At 49.2% G+C, this 24,904-nt stretch overlaps 1 protein-coding gene across 2 annotated transcripts; it reads right to left on the bottom strand.

Moving 5' to 3' along the window:
- Positions 1 to 771: 771 nt before the first annotated feature.
- On the bottom strand, positions 772 to 24,596 carry dhrs3b (dehydrogenase/reductase (SDR family) member 3b). Of its 2 annotated transcripts, XM_072478409.1 has the most exons (6): positions 23,879 to 24,591; positions 9,947 to 10,090; positions 8,801 to 8,920; positions 5,535 to 5,773; positions 2,760 to 2,885; positions 772 to 1,446 (listed from the first exon to the last, which is right to left on the bottom strand). In XM_072478409.1, the coding sequence occupies exons 1-6, from the start codon at positions 24,083 to 24,085 to the stop codon at positions 1,362 to 1,364; spliced, it is 921 nt and encodes a 306-aa protein (XP_072334510.1). In that variant the 5' UTR covers positions 24,086 to 24,591; the 3' UTR covers positions 772 to 1,361. The 2 variants fall into 2 exon arrangements, with proteins under 2 accessions (XP_072334510.1, XP_072334511.1); XM_072478410.1 differs by lacking the exon at positions 8,801 to 8,920 and having other exon boundaries at positions 23,879 to 24,596.
- Positions 24,597 to 24,904: the final 308 nt, after the last annotated feature.

Genomic DNA, 24,904 nt, shown 5'->3' with positions numbered 1-24,904 from the left:
TGGTCGATTCTTAACTGCACTCACTCACAATAGTGGCTGTTTAAGCACAGTATGCTAAATAGCTGGCTTGTAATACAGAACAATGCCAGCAGCGGGGGTTCAAATCCCGTACCGGCCTCCCCGAACAGGTGCCGGAATGTGGCGACTAGGGGCTTTTCACAGTAACTTCATTGAAGCCTACTCGTGACAATAAGTGATTATTATTATTAAGGGCAATTAGGGATTTGCAATAAATATTGGCACAGCCTGTGACGCCCACATGCCATGAACAAAACAAAACCTGAGGAACAAGGTAAAGCTTTGCTGGCAGAGGCCTGGCTCCAGTTAGGGATTGGACCCCAGTTGTGGTTGTGAGCACAGTCCCTCAGCCAAGTTGGATCTCGTCCCACTCACAAATTATACGTGGGAGTAGACCGCACGTAGCAGACTGTAGAAATGGGTGCTCAATCCTGTCGCGTTCTGCAACAAGCTTTCTTTTTTCAGAAGTATGCCTTCAACTTGCGTATGCGCAGTGCAGATTGTGAGCGTGTTCATGGGGTAGAAGTTTGGAACTCTCTTCTGTAAACAGCAGTTGGCGCTCAATCACCCAAGTTTTAGATCGGCAACTGCCAGACTTTGGTTAACCTGGAGTTATTAAGGGACAGGAGGCAAAGGCCGGGTATATAGATCTGAGTGAATGACAGAACAGGTTCAAGGAGCTGTATGGCCTCCTTCTGTTTCCACCCAATGAATCCTTTGACAATTAGTCATCAAGCTACGTCATCAAGGCAGTTTGGTCTTTTCTATTTTATTCATTCACTAAATCCGAGGAGGAAAAATAGTTAACGTTTTTAGGCCGGATGGAAAATTACAGTAAATATCGACATTTACAGTATGATTTAAAATGAAAAAGTGATGAATTTCTCCGACACTCCGGTCAGTAAACAAAGCCGGGTGGAACGGCACCCAGATCATTGCCACGGTGTGAATAAAACATCCGACACCTCCCCACAGAATACCAACCGTCAGCACATTTAGAAGTTGTAGAAGCCACGTGGTATTCCCGGTGAACGATTCCCGACACACCTCCAGAGTTACATTTAGGATGAGGACTTTTTAACAATTCAAGAAACAAGTCACCTCAATTTTATCTTTCGGCTCGTCTGTTAACGTGCCCAGTTTGATTTGTACATAATTGAGGGAACTCCGAGGGAACTCCAAGGGGGCTGTCACGCCACAGCGAGGGTCTTGATGTTTAAACATTCCGCAAGACTTGATGGGAAAACGTCCACAGAGTTGCCTGCCGCACACGTTCTGTTCAAAGTCCATTTTCCAGCTTGCTCAAGAGGTTGAAGAAGAATTGGGAGCACGGGGCCTCCTCTTTATGTTCGTCCTTTGAAACTCTCCATACACAAGTAGCTCCCGGTAAACCTGTAAATCTCTTCCAATGCCGTTTGCGGGAGGATACTGCAACCCAGAGGGTGGGGGTGGAGAACAAGAAAATGGTCATTAAGAGTTCTGTTCTTCTTGTTCAAATATTTCCCCAACAATTGCTGCTGCATTTCACCAATTGTAGCTGAACATGAAATATCACCTCCCTCGGGTCTGTCCCCATGTACTTCACACACACAAATTAAATCGAGGTGCAGCTACTTTGTACACAGCAAGATCCCAAAATCAACAGAGGAGAGGAATGTTGGCCAGGACACCAGAACCTCTGACCTCTTTGTTAGTGTCAACAGGATGTGTAAAGTGTGCCCTCAATAAATGGAGATTTACTTTGCCTTTGCAATGGATGGGCAGCATCATTTAATGCAGTGCTCTCTCAGCATCACACGAGAGTATAAGCGAACTTTGTGTTCAATTCCTGGAGTGGGGTTTAATCTGCAATCTCTCATCTCCCAAGGTAAAGTACCAATGGTTCAAATTGATCTTTCTTCAGGAGGGAGCTCGGCCAACCTTGGCTATCAGATTGTGAGGGTTATCTCAACAGGAGCAGGGTCCAATCCTGCACCCACTTTGCAGAACAGCAAACGGGGTAGCAATCTCCCTTGCTGATTTCCACTGACCTCCCGAGTTGACATCCCATTTAACTCAGCGAGCACTGGGACAGAACCCAGGAGTCTTCCCGGGCTGCACAACGTGGTTTCCAACTTGGAGCATTTACCGACCCTCCCAATCTGAATGTTCGGACTGGTCCTCAATCACCCTCCAATTGAAGCGTTGCCAATTTCTTGGAAGCAGGAAATTCTCCCGGGTTTGGCTTGCCTTGGTATGAAGGCAGTCCGGCAGAGTCTGACAGAAACTGTCATCGCAAACCCATTTCACTTGTGACCTTCACAGGTGGTCAGCAAGGAGAGCCCCAGAGTAGCTGCACTGTGGGTGGTATTGAACAATGTGAAGGGGACTGTATGTAGCTCCTTAGTCCATCAGAACTCTGGACAGCTTTTACTTTCTCTACAAACATAAATAAAGGAGGCCCATCTAATTCATCTGAGCAATCTGGCAGTCCCACATCAGTCTACTTTTCTTTAAGTGACTGCAAATTGCAGGAGTAAATTTCTGATGATGACCGCTCTTATCAGTCCAAAATTTGTCTTTTGTCAGTTAGGGCCAATACTTTATCCCCTGCCCCTTTACGCTAGGCTTAAAGTTCTTAAGGCTCTTTATTGACCACACCTTTCTTACACCCTTTCAGGCCCCTCCTTTCAGGCAGTCCAGCCCCAGCCCCAGGGAGAGAGTGATTGAGATTAAGGCCTGGAGACCTTGAGCTGACCCACCTTTTCATGATGACAAGTAAGTGCATGGTCCAGGGTAGCAGGAGGAAGGCCTGGTTTGTTCGCACAGCTTCCACCGTCCGACGGGCAACCGTTTCCGGATTGAGGGGAGGAAACAGCTTGGGAAACCTAGAGTAGAGAAAATAAATCAATACATAGAAAAGATCCGATCTCCACCGAATACCGCACCTAGGTTTGAAACACTGTGAAAGCCGGAAAGGCTGCGGAGATAACAAAAGTGTTGCGAGGTTTCCATTGGTCACTTTGACCTGGCACTGCCCCAAATCCTAAGGGTAGAGGGTCAGGTAAATGTTCAAGGAAGGCACTGGCACTGGACTGGTGCAGGAGTCACCAGCGCCACTCAGGAGGCAGAGCTCTGGAGAGCACATTGCCACACCAAAAGGGGAACACAAATTAACTTACATTCAGTCTCCTGGATCTTAATCAGTTCTCAGCCTGGCAGTAGGGCAGCTATCAACATCCTGGGGTTTACCAATGACCAGAAACTGAATTGGGCAAGGCTAGGAATCCTGTAGTGATTAACTCGCCTCCTGATTCCCCAAAGACTGTCCACAATCTACAAGGCACAAGTCAGAGGTGTGATGGAATACTCTCCACTTGCCTGGATGAGTGCAGCTCCAACACTCAAGAGCCTTGACACCATCCAGGACAAAGCAGCCCACTTGATTGCTACCCCTCCCACAAATACTCACTCCCTCCACCACCGAACAGTGGCAGCCATGTGTACCATCTACAAGATGCACTCAACAAGGTTCCCTAGACAGCGCCTTCCAAACCCACGACCACTACTATCTAGAAAGACAAGGTAAGCAGATCCCTGGGGACCCCACCACCTGAAGGTTCCCCTCCAAGTCACTCAACATTCGGACTTGGAAATATATTGGTGTTCCTTCACTGTCGCTTGGGTGGGTCAAAATTCTGGAACACCCTCCCTAACAGCACAGTGGGTGTACCTACACCTAGGGACTGCAGTGGTTTAAGAAGGCAGCTCACCACCACCTTCTGAAGGGCAACTTGGGATGGGCAATAAATGCTGGCCTAACTATCAGCACCCACATCCTGTAAATTAATTTTAAAAACTGAACTCAGCATCGTTAGGGTGTGTGAAGTCTGATCTCTATTGAAGGCGTGATGTTAAGCATGGCGGTTGGAGAGGGAGCGAGACTGAACTACAGGCGGAGCGGGGCTGGAGACCCGGCTAAGGGGCCGGAGGACCGGTGAGAGGCTGGTGCAGGCGAGCCAGAGATGCAGGTATTCTGGACAGTGACAGAGGAAGTAAACGAAACGGCTCCGAAAGAGCGGGATTCGTTGTGGGGTTGGGGCAACACCAGGCCCACATTGGCGGGGCTGCTGGTGTTGGTGCCGGCGGGGGGTGACAGTCCAGCCGGCCAGGGGTAGGGCTGGCACAACCAAGGCCCAGGCAGGAGGGAAGGAAGCGAAACGCAGCAGCCAGGGGCAGTGAGGCCGCCTGTAACACCTTCACTCACCACGGGAACGGCCCAGCCTCCCCCAGCATCAGCAGCAGGCCAGGCCCAGTGGCCAAAGGAACAGGGACAAATCCCCTGGAGATGTCCAACCGCATCGGCTGGAGGAGCAGAGAAGGAGAAAGGAGAAGACAAACGCGGTGATGCAGGATTAAGGTCAAAAAGTAAAAAAACAAAAACAGGCTGCAGCTGGATTTTAAAAATGTTTTTAATTTTCTTTTCCCAAGATGGTGCCGGGTGTGTGGCGACAATACTTTTCACTGTACCTCGATACATGTGACAATAAATAAATAAAATAAAAAGGCACCGTCAGGCCTGGTGGGGATCTTGTCGACTGACTGGATTAACATTACAATTGAAATCCACACTTTGTGCTGCATCAGCAATCAATGGAAGAGGCCACAGCCACTTCAACACAGTCACACCATCAGGCTCAAACTCACTAAAAACCAAAATCCACCAAAAGGATGGTAAAACCAAACATCTCTTTGCAAACCAATCCAATGAGTGATTGTGAAAACATGTCTTTCTCTTCAGCATAAAGCACATCCGCTGACATTAGCATTCCACAGTGCTGTTCAGGGTAAAAAGAACAGCTTATTGTTGGATTAGTGATCGTGCCTTCGCTTTCCTCCCCTTCCCCTCCCCTCCCAAGTTCCACAGTCAACATTGTTCTGTCTCTTTATTTCCCATCTCCTACTCCAAATCATTCTGTAATTTTACAGAACCTCTGTATTATAAATCACTTTCCCCTTTCAGTGCTCCTTACCTCCTACAACCTATAGATTTTTACAGAAGGAAAAACTGCTATTTACTGAGCACCATAGCATAGCAGAGGTTTCCAAAGTGTTTGGCAACCAAGTGCAGTCCCTGTTATTTTAAAAAAATATATATTTAGTGTACTCAATTCATTTTTCCAATTAAGGGGCAATTTAACATGGCCAATCCACCTACCCTGCACATCTTTGGGTTGTGGGGGCGAAACCCACGCAAACACGGGGAGAATGTGCAAACTCCACATGGACAGTGACCCAGAGCCGGGATCGAACCTGGGACCTCGGCGCCGTGAGGGAGCAATGCTAACCACTGCGCCACTGTGCTGTCCCCTTGCAGTCCCTGCTATAAAGTGATAAGGAATCATACTCGACCCTCCTGCTCGACAATACTGATGGATTTGCGCTGTGCTTTTTCACTCAACTCAACCTGCAGAAGAATAACAAGTGACAATTTTTATGCTAACCAGTTATGGAAAACTATTATCCTCAGCACCAACCTTGTCTTCATGCCACGAAACATCTCGGTGCTGGTGTGGAAAGGGAGCACCGTAGTGGCATTCACCCCAGGGCAGTCAAGGAGGCCGAGTGTCAGACTCTCCATGAACGCGAAGGACGACGATTTGGAAGTGCAGTAATCGATGGCGCCCGGAATGGCAGACAGTGCCAGCACAGAGTTCATGCACACAATGTGTCCGTGTTGCAGTTCGAGCATCCTAGGCAGGAAGGCCTTGGTAGTCTGGATGGGCGGGATGGAAAATTATAATTGCACAATTAAGAATTTCCCGACTAAACCATTTTATCCTAGTTTCTAGATAAACCTTCTGCGTCAACTCTTCACCAACATTCCTCTCCCCCTAAGTAACACTTGCCAAGACCATAATCTACACTTGAACAACGGGGCATTATCCACCCTGCTCCCCGCCCCCTAGTACTGGGCACAAACCAAGTCAGAAGTGAAAAGAGCGGGGTGGCACAGTGGTTAGCACTGCTGCTTCACAGCGCTGAGGACTCAGGTTCGATCCTGGCCCTGGATCACTGTCCGTGTGGAGTTTTCATATTCTCCCCGCGCCTGCGTGGGTTTCACCCCCACAACCCAAAATGTGCAGGGTAGGTGAATTGGAGAGGAGGGAGTTGCTGCCGGTGTTCAAGATGCTCTGATGAAAGCTCCCGGTATCAGTGTTATAATGGGGAAGTCAACATCAATCGGTAGAATTCAGATATTAAGCAGCAAGTTTGAAAACAGGGTGAAAAAATCTTTGTAGTTATTCTTCACCTTAAGATTTTCCAATCAACTAAAAATGCTTCACAAAAATGAATTACTCTGAAATGTGGTGACTGCCCACACAGATCACACTGAGAAAAGATAATCTGGATGACCAGTTAATCTGGTTTTGACAGGTCTGTTGAGGGAGGAATATTGGCCAGGACAGTTTTGCTTTCTTGCCATGAGATCTTTACCATCCAACAGAACAGCCAAAGGGAGAATGATTGGATTGAACATCTGGCCTCTGACAATGCAACATGCACTGCACTGCACAGGGGCATCGATCAGGTTTATCTGTTGGTGTGCGAAAGACGCTAGAGCAGGGGTTCCCAAACTGGGGTCCATGAAGGGTCGCCGGGGGAGGGGGCCTCAGAGTTCGCAACCGCCACGTGACCGCCAAACACCGGTTTGAAAGGAGCGACCGACCAATTTCAAAAATAATCACAGCACTGAAATAGGCCAAACCAGGAGGCTTTTCTCTGACTGGCCCATTTGATTTATCCCGTCTCGCCGTTGCTGGGCAGAAAGAGCCACGGCCAAGAGTGAGGATTGAGCAGTGGGAGCCGGTGGCAAAAAGATTGATGCATTTTGGTGTAAGAGTATCAAGTGAAACTGATCCTTTTTAATATGCTGGAAAGTCGAAGTATTGCTGTTCTGAGGTAATTGGTGAGCACGAACAAAGAACACAAAAGGTGAGCATCTCAGCGCAACAAGAAATTATTAGAAGAATGGCATGTCAGCATTTACTACAAGGGCTTTGGCAAAAGGTTCCTCGAATCGTATCTAGCAATGGTGACCATGCCTGGGGCGTTGTGTGCACTTTTGGTCACTTTTAAAGATATTTTGAAGCAATGATATGCTTGTCTTTGAGGGAGTATTAGGCGCAGGATCACCCTATCAGTTTGCCAGGATCAGAGGGGTGTTTTCTGATGAGGAGTGGAATATATTGGGCTACATTTATCTCAACATTAGGGAAAACTGTGAGGTGTTTCCATTGATACATATACAATTTTGAGAAGGATTGAAAGATTTGGGAGGTTGTTTCCACTGGCTCTGGAATACAGAAAGGGGAGGGCTATGGGAGCGTGTTGCTGGGCAGTTTTGAGATAATCAGTCAATTCCTGTGCCAGCCTCCCCGAACAGGCGCCGGAATGTGGCGATTAGGGGCTTTTCACAGTAACTTCATTTGAAGTATACTTGTGACAATAAGCGATTTTCATTTCATTTCAATTCACTGGGACCTACACGAGGCAAAATTACTTCACTCAAATACTTGGAATATTTTTTAATTCTCTGCCACAATGCCTTCTGGATGTTCAATTGTTGAGTAATTCAAGGCTGATTTTATTGTTAATCTTGTTCTCTTAATAATCGGTGATTGGAGAATAACTGACAACGCGTCAGCAATTATCAGTCATATGGGAACAGATGTCACTGGATTAGTAATCCAGAGACCCAGCGGAATGTTCTGGGCACATGAGTTCAAATCCCATCATGGCAGATTGTGAAATTTGAATTCAATAAAAATCTGGAATTAAAAGTCTCATGATGACCATGCAACCAATGTCGATGGTTGTTTAGGGAAGGAAATTGGCCAGCCTTACCTGGTCTGGCCTACGTGTGACTCCAGGCCCACAGGTAAGGTAAGGTAAAGTCGCCATAGTCCCAGATGGCCATATGCTGCTTTACTGTTTGAGGGGGGACAGCTGACTGGTGGGGATGTAACCGGAGGATCACCACACCACGGGTGAAAGGCAAGGTTGAGAAGGTGGGGCCTTCCTGAATAACCTTGGGAATTGCTGCTGGCCTTGTTCTGCATCACAATGCAGTTGTCTAGCCCACTGAGCTAAACTGGAGGGCCTGAGCTACGACGTGCAGCTCCTGTTCAAAGACGTGACAGGACTTTGTAATGTCTGGCAGGCGTTGCCATTCTTTTACCAGGACCCACTCAAAGTCTGGAACATGGTTGCCTCGCATTACAGCTCTACCCTGTCTGCGGCAGTGGTAGCCATCAGGGACCCGCTGTTTAGGAATCCGCAGCTCCTCTCTCCTTGCCATAGAATCATAGGATCCTATAGTGCAGAAGGAAGCCATTCGGCCCATCAGTCTGTACCGATCCTTGGAAAGAGCACCTCACTCAAGCCCACACCTCCACTCTATCCCCGTAACCCAGTAACCCCACCTAACCTTTTGGAAACCAAGGGGCAATTTAGCATGGCCAATCCACCTAACATGAACATCTTTGGACTGTGGGAGGAAACCGGAGCACCCGAAGGAAATCCACGCAGACACGGGGGAATGCGCAGACACCGCTCAGACAGTGACTTTGCGCTTAAGAGTGTGGCTTATCCTGGAGTGTGCCATTGTACAGCCTGGTTAACCAGACGCTTTTGTGATAAAACAGCAGTGTAATGGTGGAGGAGTTAGGAGTCCAAGATGGGGCCTTGATTTATGTACCCTCGAGTTCTTTTGGAAGATGCCAAAAGGTCTTGTACTGACCCAGAACTGGCCAAGCATGTTGATGTGCTGAGACTTCAGGAGAGCATCATCATCACTGTCTATTAAAGTCTTGCCATGAACCACCGCAGCATTGTTGACCAGGATGGTAACATCACCCACCTGCACACAAACAAAAGGATTAATCAGAAACATTCCATCCCTCCTTCCGACCTAAAACCAAGTTGCATTGACGTTGCATTCAAGACAAAGATTAACAAATCTCAAAGATCACCCTCTGCTTCACCCTGCTCCAGTAGCACAAAGGACTACGGCCATGGACGTGGCATCCCGCCACATCGCAGTTTCAGTTCCTTCAAAAGGAAGCGTGGTGGCCATGTTGGGCTCAGAAAGATCCCACAGGCACTGAGATGAATAATTATACCTTCTCGGCCCTATTGAGGGAAAAATCTAATGAGCAGAATCATACCAGAGGGGCATCCAGTTTCCTCTCCTCACAGTGGTAACTGAAGATGCATTTCATTGAAATGTTGTCCAATTTGATCTTGTAGAAATGAAAGTTCCTCACGCCCCTTGGGGAACTTATTCCCAAAACCAACAGTTCTGTCAGTGAGTTAATACTTTTTTACAGCTTTTAAGGGCTGAATAGATCTCTTAAAGTGCCACAGAATATTTTTCTTTTCGAAATTTAGAGTACCAAACTGTTTTTTTCCAATTAAGGGCCAATTTTAGCATAGCCAATTCACCCACCTGCATATCTTTGGGTTGTGGGGATGAGACCCACGCAGACACGGGAAGAATGTGCAAACTCCACACGGACAGTGACCCGGGGCTGGGATCGAACCGAGGTCCTCGGCGCCGTGAGGCAGCAGTGCTAACCACTGCGCCACCATGCCGGCCTGCCACAGAATCTTTAAGCATCGTTCAGACTAGGCTCTGGCTTAACATTTCCCATCAGAACTGTCCCAGGTTTACTTTGGCCAGACGGCCAGTTTGTACCGAGATTACAGATTGCAGGAGTGTTGCTGTCAGAAACATTGTATATGTTGTGTTGCCCTATTATGTATTTTCTTTTATTCCCTTTTCTTCTCATGTACTTAATGATCTGTTGAACTGCTCGCAGAAAAATACTTTTCACTGTACCTCGGTACACGTGACAATAAACAAATCCAATCCAATCCAACCCACCTTCTCACGTACAGCCTTGGCTTGTTGGTAAACTGCCTCTTTGTTTCCTACATCGCAGACAAAGTAGTGGCACTCCACGCCCAGGCTCCGAATCTCGTCACAGGCCTCCTTCAGACACTTTTCAGTCCGTCCCCAGATAATGATCTGCAAGAGGAGGAGCATGATCAGTTTGAATTCCCGCCAGCTCCCTTTCTCCCTCTCCAATGCGTCGCAAAGAGCCCTCAGGACTCCCCAAGGTGATTCTTGGGTCGGGCAATTCTGCAATGCGGCCGTGAAGGGGATTGTGTGGCGGTGGAGGGGCTGCGAGGTGGGGCGGAAATTCACAGACAGTGACTGACGATTTCCAGACTGTGTCCAGGGGTTCATTTTCCCTTTTCATCGCAGAACCAGAGCAAATCACTCCTCACATCTAAAAACCTCCCTTTTGAAGCGCAGATATGTTGGCAAATATGGTAGCTAATCTCCACACAGTAAGATCCCATTAGCAGCAAATGAGATGGTTGACAGCTTTTAAATAATGAATCAGGTTGTCCTTAAACAATTCAAGATCTATCTCGCTGGTGGTGGTGGGGGTGAGTTCACTGGGCATTGCAAACCGTGTCACATCATTATTCACTGTGAGCCCAGAGAGGCATGTTGGGAGGCTTCCTGGTCCACAGAACGAGGGCACAGGTTTAAAGTAATTGGCAAAAGGAACGAAAAAGAAAAGTGACGGGAGGAAAGCCTTTAGCAAGCAGCGAGTGTCTGGGGTCTGGGATGTACTGCCTGGGAGTGTGATGGAGCCTGGTTCAATTGAAGCATTCAACAGAGAATTAGACTGTTATCTGGAAAGGAAGACAGTGCAGGGTTACGGGAGGAATGCGGGAGAATTGCACTAGGTGAATTGCTCATTCGGAGAGCTGGTGCAAACCGGATGGGCTGAATGGCCTCCTCCTGCACTGTAACAATTCAGCGATTCCCGCCTGCGTGCTTCCTTTCAGGGGCCGCGGGTATTAAATCGGGGGAGGCGGCCCTTTCCCCTTCAGCTCAATGCCACCCAGGTTAACGTGGTGCGGAGTCGTTTCTGGGGATTGTGTCTCGGTTTCACACCTGGCAGCCCACTTAGCCAGTCACAATTTGCTTTCAAGCCAAGAAATAAGAGACATAATCACAGCAACAATAATCTGCTGACTGAGTCACCCTCCCAACCTACGAGTCGAGCGAGCAGAGTGGGACATCCAAAACAGGGCAAATCCCCTTTTAAATCATCAATGGTGATAAAGCCCCGTGGATGTTTTAACAGGTTTTATTCAGGATTAGGAAAGGAAGCAATCCGAACAGCCTGAAAGGAGCTGTCACTTGCAACAGCGGAGAGCTGCCCAGGAACCGGCAGGAGGCGGGGAGGCAGGCCAGCGGAACACCTTGCGAGCTGAAGATCCAGAAGGTTCACGCAAGGGGCAGTGGGCCAGGTTGTGCAGTGGCTGCCACCCTCGCACTGGGCATTGCCACGGCGATGCAGTGTGGTTAGCACAGAGATAAATGGGAAGGCGCACAGAGAGGCAACATTGAATTGTGGAACCGTAAAGGCGGCTCAACTCCCTTTTTTAAAGCTAAGTAACTGAGGTCCTCTCACATTGCATTATTTAAGGGAGTCCGGTTTGGCCCCCTTCATAGTTTAGCGCTGCCTCTGGTTTTAAAATTTAGCCGCCCCTTACTAGAAAACAGTCTGAAACTCCCCTCACGGTTGAAGAGCTGCCGCGAGTGACTTTGGGGACAGACGAGCAGCCGGGGCGCAATCTGTTGACTGTTTTGCTTAAATGTTTTCTAAACCCCCCCCCCCGGCTGGTTCGACTTTTTCACCTGCTTTTTTGGCAGGCATCTGGGGTCACCCAGGGGTAAGAGAGAGAGAGAAAGGGGGCAGGAAGCCCGGAGGAGCAGCCAGGCAGCAGGCAGGCGATGCCGTCCCTGCAGGATTTTCCACTTCAGTGAGAAGCTGCCCTCAGTAATTTTATGGTCACTGAGTTCTGAATTGAAAGTGTGTCAGGTTCAGGGGATGCTGGCTGGATGCCAAAACAGGGGGGCGGGGGGTGGAGGGGAGAATCACTTTCACAGCGAAGATAATTCCAGCACGCATTGGACAAGAAGTGAGCCTACCCTCTGACGGTACCCCCCCCCCCCCCCTATTTTCAGAGGGAGGGTTTGTGAGGCAGTAGCCACCCCTCAGTGTCTCAACTATTCGCATGCCGGGCCCAGTGAGGGGCTGGCTGTTCAAACCACACGGGCTCCATGGGCACACCAAAATCTCCCTCCGCAATGTACCTCCTCGCAATGATCAGGCCCAGGAACCACTCAGTATGGAAGGGGGGGGGGAATTGGATGGCATTCAGTCCACTGTCTCTCAGAAAGAGCAATCCAATTAGCCCCAATCATTCCTACAGTGCAGAAGGAGGCCATTTGGCCCATTGAGTCTGCACTGGCCCGCTGAAAGAGCACCCTAACTAGGCCAACTCCCCACCCTATCCCACTCACACTCAACCTCATTAAAGGGGGAATTTTATTCCGGCCAATCCACCTAACTGCACATCTTTAGACTGTGGGAGGAAACCAGAGCACCCGGCCGAAACCCACGCAGACACGGGAAGAACGTGCGAACTCCCCAGTCACCCAATGTCAGAATCGAACCAGGGTCCCTGCTGCTGTGAGGCAGCAGTGCTAACTACACTCTCCATGTCCCAGAATTTCGAAATATTTTTTCCAATCCCCTTTTTAAAATAAATTTAGAGTACCCAATTATTATTTATTTTTCCAATTAAGGGGCAATTTAGCGTGGCCAATCCACCTAACCTGCACATCTTTGGGTTGTGGAGCTGAAACCCACGCAGACATGGGGAGAATGTGCAAACTCCACATGGACAGAGACCCAGGGCCGGGATTCGAACCCGGGTCCTCAGCGTCGCAGTCCAAGTGCTAACCACTGCGCCACGTGCCGCCCTCCCTTTTCTTTTTTAAATTTAGTGTACCCAATTCATTTTTTTCCCCAATTAATGGGTAATTTAGCGCGGCCAATCCACCTAACCTGCACATCTTTGGGTTGTGGGGGCGAAACCCACACAGACACGGGGAGAATGTGCATACTCCACACGGACAGTGACCCAGAGCCGGGACTGAACCTGGGATCAGGGCTAACCCACTGTGCCACCGTGCTGCCCCTGCTCTCCCTTTTTAAAGTGTCTATCGAATCCAGTTCCATTATTTTTAAAAAATAGTACATTCCAGATTAATTAAGAAAAAAAAAATTCTCCCCATTAACCTCTGCATCTTTTTTGTCAATCATCTTAAATCCCATCCTCTGTTTACTGACCTTTTTGTTTGTTGAAACAGTTTCACCCCATCGACTCTTTCATTTTGACATTCTCTATTCGAGAAAAAAGGGGGGGGGGGGGGAAAAGAGATAAGCTGGGGTTGCTCTCCACGTAGCTGAAGACTCTCATCTCTGGTACCACTCGAATATATTTCCCCCTGCTCTAGTTCAGATACCGAAAGCGATTAATTAGTGACCCCCACCGTCACCCGAGCTAACATGGGACAGTTGTGGGGGGATCAAACTTGGGAAGTTTTTGAATTCACACCACTCATTGCTGCGACAGATCAGCACCACGTTGAGTCAGTGCATTTATTCTCCGAGGGAGAGAGAAGAGAGGAGAAGTTTGAGGCACTTCCATTTGTCCTGAGTGTGAAAATGGTTTCATCATTGAAAACGCAGACATTTCCTTTGATTCCCCCCAAAAACTTGAGTTGCTAGAGCAACATTCACGAGGTAAAATGTCCAAAGGGGCTTTCGAAGGAACTTGATCAGACTTTTAAAGAAGAAAATCTGTGCCGCTCAACTCGAGAAGTATAGTGTTGGGACAGGAGACCGAACGGTTAGTCAAAGGGATATGTTTTAATGAATGCCCGAAAGGAGGCAAGAAAGGCAGAGAGGGAATTCCAGACCTCGTGGCTCGGACGGCCGAACACATGGCCAGCAACCGTGAGACGAGCGAGAGATTAGAATTGGAGGACACAGATCTCGTCAGTGTTTGAAATCGGAAGTGTATTGTCATCTCATTTTCTAACTTTAGTGGCACCAGGTTTCCTCAGAATCTGATGTGGCAAAGCAGGGCAGTTTTCATGGAATCAACTGAGGTTTACAGCACAGAAAGAGGCCACTCGGCCCATCGTGTCTGCGCCAGCCTAAAAACGAGTCGCCCAGCCTAACCCCACTTTCCAGCATTTGGTCCGAGGCCCTGTAGGTTACAGCACTTGAGGTGCAAACCCAGTCATTGAGCCCTTTTCAATGAGTTGAGTCTTTCTGCCTCTACTCCCCTTTCAATGAGTTCCAGGTCCCCACAACACTCTTTCTGTCCCGGTCCCCTCACAATTTTGTACACCTCGATCTCCCCTCAGCTCCAAGGATAACAACTCCAGTCTATCCAATCTTTCCTCACAGCTGCAATTTTCCAGTCCTGGAAACATCCTCATGAATATCTCCTCTGTATCCTCTCTATCACAATTGCATCCTTCCAGTAATGAGGTGACCAGAACCGCACACAGTACTCAAGTTGTGGTCTAATTAGTGTTTTATATAGTTCCAGCGAAACCTCCCTGCTCTCATCTTCTATATCTCGGCTATTAAAGGATTCCATGTACCTACTTAACCACAGAACCTGTAGACATTCACACCAGGATCCCTCACTTCCTCTCCACCTCGCAGTATCCTCCTATTTATTGTGTAATCCTTTACTTTGTTTGACCTCCCCAAATTCATCACCTCATACTTTTCTGTGTGGAACTCCATTTGGCACTTTTCTGCCCACCCCACACAGCATGGTGTTCCCGGGAATGCTTGCGAACATGCCAGGGGGACAACAGGCTCCCGGGAACGATCGCTCCGAAGGCAGGGCAGGACAAAGCACCAGGTGTCCCAGTTTCCACATCACACTCAGCTCGAGACAGTTCCGCCCTCTTTCGTCTGATGTAAACAGTCTTTTTAAAAAATAAATTTAGAGTACCCTATTGATTTTTTTTTCCAATTAAGGGGCAATTTAGGGTGGCCAATCCACCTACCCTGCACATCTTTGGGTTGTGGGGGTAAGACCCACGCAGACACTGGGAGAATGTGCAAACTCCACACGGACAGTGACCCGGGGCCGGGACCGAACCCGGGTCCTCGGCACCGTGAGGCAGCAGTGCTAACCCACTGCGCCACCCTAGACACCAGAGTCGATCCACCAATGGTCACCATGGTAACAAAGTGTTTCCAGTCACTAGAAAGGCAACAGAATGAAGTACCCAAAGGATGGTGCAGGGATACCTTTCTGCTACCCCTGCAAAGGGGCCGTTCTCATGTGGGAGGATAACAGTGAATGGTGGCCAGTTTCCCCACAAAAAGCCTCACAACTCAACAAGTGAGGATATAGCTAATGCCCCCTAATGAGAAAATCCACGCACATTTAAAACTCCTCCTCCTGGCCTTAAGTGCAACAATGTCCAGTAGTGGTCCAGTCAGGTGCCTGTTTGTGGACACCTGTGGGTGCAGCAATTCAACACCACGGTGATGTATTACTGAAGTAATTTTTACTTGATCCAGTCCCACTAGAGCACACGCTGTGGATGAATGACAAGCTCCATTCAGATTCAGCATGAATAACGGAAGGACAGGGCCTGAGAGCAAGAGAATAACAGTGAACGAGATAAGAGAGAGAGAGAGACACCAGAATAAAGCTTTAGCAGAGAAACCTCAATGTGGCTTGCTGTAATCAAGTGCAGGAGTTTGAGCTGGTTATCTGAGCGAGGGGAGGGGATGAAGGGTTCAGATAGGAGTCACCACGGCCAAGCCTGTTAGCAAAGAACCAGGGTCAATCAGAGGTCATCTCCAACACAAGAACTGGTTTAGACTGCACCCTTCTGTATGTCTCCCTCACAGTAACCCCCCCCCCCCCAACACACACCCCTCCTCCCAGTAACCCCCACAACACATACCCCTCCTCACAGTAACCCCCCCAACACACACCCCTCCTCACAGTAACCCCCCCCAACACACACCCCTCCTCCCAGTAACCACCCCCAACACACACCCCTCCTCCCAGTAACCCCAACACACACCCCTCCTCCCAGTAACCCCCCCGACACACACCCCTCCTCCCAGTAACCCCCCCAACACACACCCCTCCTCCCAGTAACCCCCCCAACACACACCGCTCCTCCCAGTAACCCCTCCTCAACACACCCCCCTCCTCCCAGTAACCCCTCCCAACACACACCCCTCCTCCCAGTACCCCCTCCCCAACACACACCCCTCCTCCCAATAACTCCCCCCCCAACACACCCCTCCTCCCAGTAAACCCCCCAACACACACCCCTCCTCACAGTAACCCCCCCAACACACACCCCTCCTCACAGTAACCCCCCCAACATACACCCCTCCTCCCAGTAACACCCCCAACACACACCCCTCCTCCCAGTAACCCCCCCCCAACACACACCCCTCCTCCCAGTAACCCCCTCCTTTCAGTAACCACCCCCACCTCCCAGTAACCCCCCCCTACATCCCTCCTCCAAGTAACCACCCCCCACACACCCCTCCTCCCAGTAACCGCCCCAACACACCCCTCCTCCCAGTAAACCCCCCCCAACACACACCCCTCCTCACAGCAACCACCCAACACGCACCCCTCCTCCCAATAACCACCACCAACACACACACCTCCTCACAGTAACCCCCCCCACCCACACACCCCTCTCAGTAACCACCCCTAACACACACCCCTCCTCACTGCAACCCCCCCCAACACACACCCTCCTCCCAGCAACCGCTCCCAACACCCCCCCTCCCAGCAACCCCCCCCACACACACCCCTCCGAGCAACCACACACACACACCCTCTCCCAGCAACTCCTCCACAAAACCCCCTCCTCCCAGCAGCCACCCCCAATACACACTCTCTCCCAGCAACACGCCCACACACCCTTCCTCCCAGCAACCCTTCCTCCTCCCAGCAACACGCCCACACACATCCCCTTCCTCCCAGCAACCCCCTACCACAAAGCCCCTCCTCCCAGCAACCACCACCAATACACACCCCACCTCCCAGCAACCCCCCCCCCCACACACATATCCCCCTCCTCCCAGCAACCCCCCCCCCCCCCTCCACAAACCCACTTCCCAGCAACCCCCCCCCCCCAACAAAACTCCCCTCTCCTCTCCGCCATCCCCAGGTGTATAACAAATAACACAGTCAGTACTGGGAAAAGCAGCATTCTTGCTTTTGGGCTGTTTGGGAGTATGTAGACAGAAGAAGGATACACAAAAGGATTTATTTTGAATATCTGGCTCAAGAAGAGCTCAAGAATTGTTAACCTGGGCTGAGGTCTGACCTTGGGCAATAGTTACAAAAACACAAACAATAGTTACAAAACTGCTGATCGCTATCCCTCAATTCCATTCCAGATGAGGTGTCTGCCACGGGCAAACACTCAGCCTAAAATAAAACATGTTCGGTGGTGAGGTCCAACAGAGTCAAATAGCTACCCAATTCCTAAGACCAAGGATCAGACGTAAGGAATGTCCACTCCCAAACAATAACGGGACCCTGTGGATCCCTGGCAAGAGCCAATACTCTCAGGTTATATTCCATTGGGAGCATTCAGATTTACTGGAATTCTTTGAATTGATTAAAATTGATGGTACAGAGCTCTCCCGTTTAAAAATATACGATTACAAGATTAGGACAACAAATGCCTCTGTAATGTACAGTGACACCTTAAAATACGCTCTACCTTCACTGGGTGTTCGGGTTCAATAACCTGGCATTGTTAAGGTCCCACGTTTGCAATAAACTGTCAAATGAGTTATCCTCCTTCAGGTCAAGTCTATTTACAGAACGCCTTGTGTCTCTCGTGTCTTTAACGGAAGTGACTGATGAGTGCCTGCGGACAGAGGACTGCCACTGGCCGCCACCTGCTTACCCCCACAGCCCCCTCATTCGGTCATGTCCCTGTCTGTCCACCCACTCCGTCTCCTCCTCCTTTTGTACCCGCTGGATGTGCGTTTCCTTTCTAAGTGGTAAACAAGATTAATCACATCGTCATCATCACTCGGCTGACCTGCTGTTGAACCCAAGGTTGTGTGACTAAACTGCAAGGTGCTCCTTCAGTCACCCTGGAGAAACTTGGATGCTTTTTAAAACATCGAACAAAATAGGAGGGAGACAGAATCAGCAACAACAAAATAGGACACACACACACACACACAACGAAAAGACAGAAGCAATAAAGCCAGAGAAAGAGAAAAAGAAAGAGTTTGAGAAAGAGAGAGTGGTGATAAAAATGGTAAGAGATAGGAAGTAACAGTGCAGGAGAGGTGGTGGTATAAAGAACAATTTCCATGACAGTTTGTGAGAATGAGTGCTCCTTTGAATGAATGAATGATTCAAAGACATAGAATCATAAAATTCCTACAGTGCAGAAGGAGGTCATTCGGCCCATTGCGTCTGCACCAACCTTCTGAAAGAGCATCCTACCTAGGCCCACTACCCCATCCTATCCCTGCAATCTCATAACAATGTGCCTGCACATCTTTTGGACACTAAGGGGGCAATTTATCATGGCCAATTCACCTAACCCGCACATCTTTGGATTGTGGGTGGAAACTGGAGCACCCGGAGGAAACCCACACAGACATGGGGAGAACGCGCAAACTCCACCCAGACAGTCACCCAAGGCCCGAATCGAACCCGGGTCCCTGGTGCTGTGAGGACGCAGTGCTAACCACTGTGCTGCCCAAATGATTTGGGTTTTCGAGCAATTGACTATGTCAAATTGATATCTGTTTTTAAAGCTCCCAATTCCAACAAACCCCCCCCCCCCCCAATCCATGATGTACAGAACCAGCAGCGATCACAATAATAACAACCAGTATGCTCCACTGATTTTAAAATCACCCGACTTCACCTTTGCAATTCTCTCCCTAACCTCCCCACCTCACTACTTCTCTTTCCTGCTTGAAGACACCGCTTGAAACTCTAGCCAACCTACTGGTCACCTGTCCTCATATTTCCAAGCAGTTGGATCCCAAATTTAGGTTTAAGGTGCTTCTCGTGAAGTGCCAAATTCGGGGCGCTATATAAATGCAAATCGTTGCCAGTGCTGGAACATACTCTCTACATCATCACTGTACTATTGCTGCAGCCCACCCCAAAATGGCCCTGACTGAATAAGAGGTTGCAAGGATGTAGGCCAAGATCAAGCTCAGACTCAGCTATGATGCCTCCAATGGCTGAGCAGCTGCTATTTTAACTCCACAGTTAACACAGTTGAAGTTATTGAGGCTGCACTAATCGGAAAATCCAGGGTCCACTGTCTCGGGAAACACTTGAGTAAAGGCCACTTGAAGGGGGTCCTAGGGCTTTTAGTGCCTGTGTTCGTAACACTGAGGGGCAGAAGAGGATGGGCGATGGGAAAGGCGTTGGGGGTGGGGTTAAGCTGGCGTAAAACAAATCACATTTTAGGGAAAAAATGCAGTCAAAATGCTTGTTGTTGAATTATGTCAAGAAGTGAAATAAATAGTCCCCTGCCAACTCAGAATTCCGACATGGAAAAGCATTCCTGTTCCTGAGTAAAATATCCTGAAACTCCTTCCCTGACAACACTGCGGAAGTACCAGGTGGTTCAAAGACCACCTTGTCAAGGGCAATAAATGATGGCCTTGTCAGGGATGCCCACACATCCCATGAATGAGTACATTTTTTAAAATGTAGCAGTGCAGAGGAGCTCAGTGTCCGCTGAATTATTAGAGGGTTGGAAGCTTCCAAGACCAGTCCCGAGTATTTAAACTTCACATCACGTCTGGGCAATTTATATTCCTCCAGCCGTAACTTTGAGGTCTCACTACCTCACAACCAAAACAAGTGTTTTTTGCCCCTGTGCAGATTCACGCTACAATCCCAACTCCTGTACACAAATCAAAGTGCTCCACATGACTCATATTCAATGCTTGAAGATGTTCACTTGTAAGAACGCTAACTAACTTCAGCAGCTCTACATCAAATTGAGCATGTCCTTTGGATCCTTAATGGAAGCCTTCTGCAAGTCTTAAGTAATCAGCCAGCAGAAAGCTATTCGACCTCAAAAGGCCTAAAAGGATCAAGCCTGATATTCTGGTTTGCCAATAGGAGTTACTGGTCTAGCAGTCACAAGCAGGAACCCTGGCCAATTTACTCCTGCTGTCCAGGGGATAGGGACCCAGAGAGATCTACTGATTCAGCAAAAAATCCATATCGGAACTTGGGATCTTTCCTGCCATGTACATCTTAGCACCACACTGGGCAACATGTTAACCCACTGACTCACTCAGTGATGCTGGCTGCCTCACCTGAGAATACTCTTCCATATGCATATTCATTCCTCCTCTTCCTTTGGGTCCCATACCCCAGAGAAGCTGTTGGCGACCATGGGACTTCCATTGGATTGGTCAAAGGCACTGCAGTGGTTTTACCATTGCCTTCTGCAGTACTGGCTGACCAGGGAATTCTCCCACTCTTACTGCCCATCAATGGACTTACTGCAATAATTTACAAGCTGATAATCAACTTGTAGGGCCACATTATGAACACGCCTCCCGTGGCCATCCGAGTCCTGAAGTGCCAGCCCAGAGGAAGGGACACTACCCATTGCACCACAAGACATCCACGCACATCAGTTACCATGAGGAAGGCAGCCCGAACAGTAGAAATCTGGTTCTGTAATGGTTGGCCCGTTCAAAGTGCCGCTCTGTTGTGAGATTATTGTATACCCAGCTTATCCTTGATGATGCTGGTAACCCAAATCTTGATAAAGCCGATTCATTGATGGCTCAATGGGTGTAGGTCACTTTGGTGGGGTAGCCGAGTCATGCACCAACATTGACATCTGGGAGAACAGGCACCGACAGGACTGACATCTTAACCCTACTTTGTAACAAGAACAAGAAGGCAGCTTGTGGGCTCAGTGCCCATTTTCTCTCTCCTCCCCCCCCCCCCCCCCCTTGTCTCTGACTTTACATCTGGTGGCACAGGAGGGATGGAGAAAAACAATCTCTGGGATTTCCCTGCGCTGGGAATTCTGCAGATGGCCCCCTGAGCAGCCATTCAGGTTTTGCGTTGAACACATTCATTCATGAGGATTGAGTATTGGGGAGCTATTCCATGTGGGAAGGCATCAGAGATGATGAACATTCCGCCCAGTTTATCTCAACTGTCCAGCTGGGGAGGATCTGGTTGACAGGGACTTGTGCCCGGGGACAACATTGGTACAATGTGTGGGCAAGTGGGTGTCAAGTTGGCATTTTGAAGCAAGGTTGGTAAGGGTGTGAGTTCCAGCTTCACAACAGAAACTGCATCGAAACAAACACCGAGAAACACACCAACCACGTGGTTTATAAGAGTAATTCACTGCTTGACTGAAAGTAAGGCAGAACTCACATCCCGCGTTTCATCTAATGGACAGAGGTTTCTCCATTTAGACACCAGCCCTTAAATCACACCTGGGAGAAAACCCTTCAATTCAATCCAACTTTTGGTTTCAACACTGAAACCAAGTCAATATTTTTGGGGCGATATCAAAGAAGAAAGACTTGCATTTATAAAGCGCTTTTCCCATTCAGACATCTCCAAGTGCTTTACAGACAATAAAGTACTTTTGAAGTATCACTGTCACAATATAGGAAACGTGGCAGTTATAGTTTGTGCGCAGCAAACTCTGACCAGAGAGTCTGTGATGTTTGATTGAGGGATTCATATTGGCCAGGCCTTCGGGGAGAACTCTCCTGGCCCGGTCTTCGAAATGCAAGCCATTAGACCTTTTATACTCACCCAAGATAGGAGTTAAGGGGACCTCGAAGTAACATTGTTCCACTGGTCTATTGGTCGCTGGGTTGAGGGGATGTAACTGCCAAAGGAAGTCCCACTCTTCAACCCTCTTGGTAGGAATCAGATTAGTGTCATGGGGGGAAGGGGGGAGGGGTGAAATTAAATGAAAATCGCCATGGTCCCAGATGACCAGAGGTTGCTTTTCTCTTTGAGGGAGAGAGTAGATTGGTGGTGATTTAATCTGAGGGTCACCACACCCCAGGCGAGGGGAGAGGTTGAGGTCATGAATAACCTCAGCCGGACCAGTAATTGAACTCGCGCTGTTGGCATCACTCCACAACGCCAACTGAGGGGGGTTAGGGGTATTGTCACTGGACTATTAATCCAGAGAGCCAAAGTCTTGGGTTCGAATCCCACCATGGAAGATGGTGAAATCTGAATTCCACAAAAATCTGGAGACGGGAGGGAGGGACCCCCTCCAGTGCTTCTTCAAATTGGAGGCTCCATGGGCAGACATGTAGTTCAGGGCTCCCAGCGCTAGGGAGCACCCAGGCTGATTAGCAAAGTGCACCGCGGCTTTATAATTAGCCGATTACAACAGGTACTTTACAGGGAAGCACGCTTCGCCCCGGCCAGCGGGTAATATGCATGTTACAATCTCTGTTCGCTACCACTCAGATTATTTTCCACATCACTGGTCACAGGGACATTATATAATTGGGATAGTGAGATCTGCCGGTTGCTCGGGAAGTTTAAAAATACAGAAATAATCTGTTATCTCTGAATCCAGAATAACCCCAGAAGGGAGGGAGGGGATAAAAACCCAGTAAATTGGGGGGGGGGGTAAGAAAACTAGTCTGAATAGAAGAAAAACAATATTCTCATTCACCCATTTTACTGTTTTTCCCCTTCTGGGTTGGATAGATACCCCAGTCAGAAATTATGCCAGGTTACTCAGGCGAGTGGAAACCAGAAAGTCTCAACGTCCAAAATAAAAAAAAGAGGCTACAGTAAGAAATTACAAATATGAGATTGCTGGATTCTGGTGGGGGTTATAGAATCAGGGTTGGGAAAATGAGATTCACATAAACTCAATGGTTGAACAGACTGGATAGAGGGGATGAGTTACATCCCCCTTGTTCCTGCACCTCCCGCTGTCTTGAGTGTAAAAGAGCCCGGTGTTGACAGGCTGCTGTGCGGGCTCTGGTGGGGAGAGGCAAAGCAGGTTCGAGACTGGTCTGGCCTCCACCCACTCACCCACACTCACCCTTCCAGCCTGGGCTGGAAGAGTTAACCTCTACCCCCCCCCCCAAAAAAAAAAACAATTAAAAAAACATTTTTGAGTGGGACGTTAAATGATTTAAACACGCAGTCAGTTGCGTCCGAACGAGGGGAGGAGGTGGGAGAGCTAATTGCAGCCAGCCCAAGTTTAACACAGGCTGCTGGGCTGACACACACACACACTGCACTGGTCTCGCTGCTAAAACACCCAGACCCGCAGAGAAATCCGCACCAGCCCCATTAAATCTGGCCAGATGTGTCTAAAGCTTGAACGATGCCAGTTAAGCAAAGGGCAGCTTTTTAACCGCAGCGCCTGCGATTTTTCCCCCCGAAACGCGCACAGCAGCAAGTCACCGAAGGCAGCAGGCAGCGATCCCCAGTCACCAGTCCAGCAGTCTGCAAACTCCTGTGGCAACAGTCACCACGCACATCTGCATTGCTCCAGCTTTCAATCTCCCTTTGACAAGACCATAACCAGGAAACATACTGATTGAGGGGGAGGGGGGGGGGGGGGGGTGATTTATCAGAGCCTATTTATTTGGAACCCACACCCCCATCTCTCTCTCTCAATGTCGGGGACGTTTAAATTTAGATGCAACATATTCAAATACCAACAAAAAAGAGAAGCAGTCCTTCCGGAGCGAGTGCAACATATTTCAATCCCCCCCCCCCCCCCCCCCATCAACTCCTGCTGGGTTACAGCTTCACCCCCAAACCCACTTGCAACATTGTTATGTATCAGCAAAACTGCACCATTGCAACCTTACGACTCAAAAGGAACACTCACCTTCCTCGCCCCTCGCTTGGCGAACTCTTGGGCCAGGTGGCGACCGATGCCTCTGCCTCCCCCGGTGATGAGAACAGTGTCCCGGCTCAGTTCCCGCGGCCTGGCCGGCAGCAGCAGCGACACGGCCGCTTTCACCACGTAAAAAGCCATTTGTACCGGAAAAAGGAGCAACGCAGCCAAACTCCTCCACTCCATCTCTGGGTTCATCCTAAACAACAACAAACACAGACACACACACACAGCAGGGGTGGGAGGCACTGAGCCCGGTCCTCGGTAACAACACCAAAAAGTTTAGTAACAAAATAAAAGTTTGGACCCAAAAAAGAACTTTTTTTTTTGCCCCCCCCCTCGTCTCTCTCCCTTTAAGAGCGTGTCAATTTCCACAGGCAGACCGCCTCCTGCTCACTCAATTTCACTTGCTCTTTTTCTAAAAAAGCCATGGATTTCTTTCCAGCATTTTATTCCCCCCCCTCCCCTCCCCTCCCCTCTTCTGTTCTCCTGTCCGGGATCACCCAGAGGTTAATCGCTGCAAGGAGCAGTCAGCCACAGAAACATACATATCAATAAAAAAAAAGCTGGAAGCATTTGTGTGTGTGTTGAGAAAGCCGCAGTGAGTTTTTATACAGCAGGTCCATTAATCCTGATTGACGAGTCTAAGTGTCGGGAGGGAGCTGATGTGCTCGGTACTACTGTGTGAAGCCGAACCCTCAACCCACACCGCCCTCCCCCTGTAGTCAGCGGCAACACGCCAGCCTCTGCACCACAACTGCAGGCTGGCTGGCTGGCTGGCTCGTCCTCCTTCACCCTCCTCTCCCCCGCCACTCCTCTCCCCCCTCCATTCTTCCCCATCTTCCTCCCCCTTCTCCCTCCCACCTCCACCCCTCCCCCTCCATTCTTCCCTAACTTACTCCCCCTCCACATCTTCCTCCCACTTCACATCTTCCTCCCCATCTTCCTCCCCCTCCCCATCTTCCTCCCCCTCCCCACCTTCACCCTCCCCATCTACATCTTCCTCCCCTCCCAATC

Source organism: Scyliorhinus torazame, chromosome 16 (assembly GCF_047496885.1).
Source record: "Scyliorhinus torazame isolate Kashiwa2021f chromosome 16, sScyTor2.1, whole genome shotgun sequence".
Classification (NCBI taxonomy): domain Eukaryota; kingdom Metazoa; phylum Chordata; class Chondrichthyes; order Carcharhiniformes; family Scyliorhinidae; genus Scyliorhinus; species Scyliorhinus torazame.
Note: the sequence above shows the minus strand (reverse complement) of the source record. Positions and strands in the feature narration are given on the sequence as shown.

Coding starts and splice junctions, on each gene's coding strand:
- dhrs3b (XM_072478409.1), bottom strand. CDS start 24,085: ATGAACCCAGAGATGGAGTGGAGGAGTTTGGCTGCGTTGCTCCTTTTT. Junction 2,886..5,534: donor TTTCGTGGCATGAAGACAAG/GTTGGTGCTGAG, acceptor TCTCTACTCTAG/GTTTCCCAAGCTGTTTCCTC. Junction 1,447..2,759: donor TTACTTGTCATCATGAAAAG/GTGGGTCAGCTC, acceptor TCTGGGTTGCAG/TATCCTCCCGCAAACGGCAT.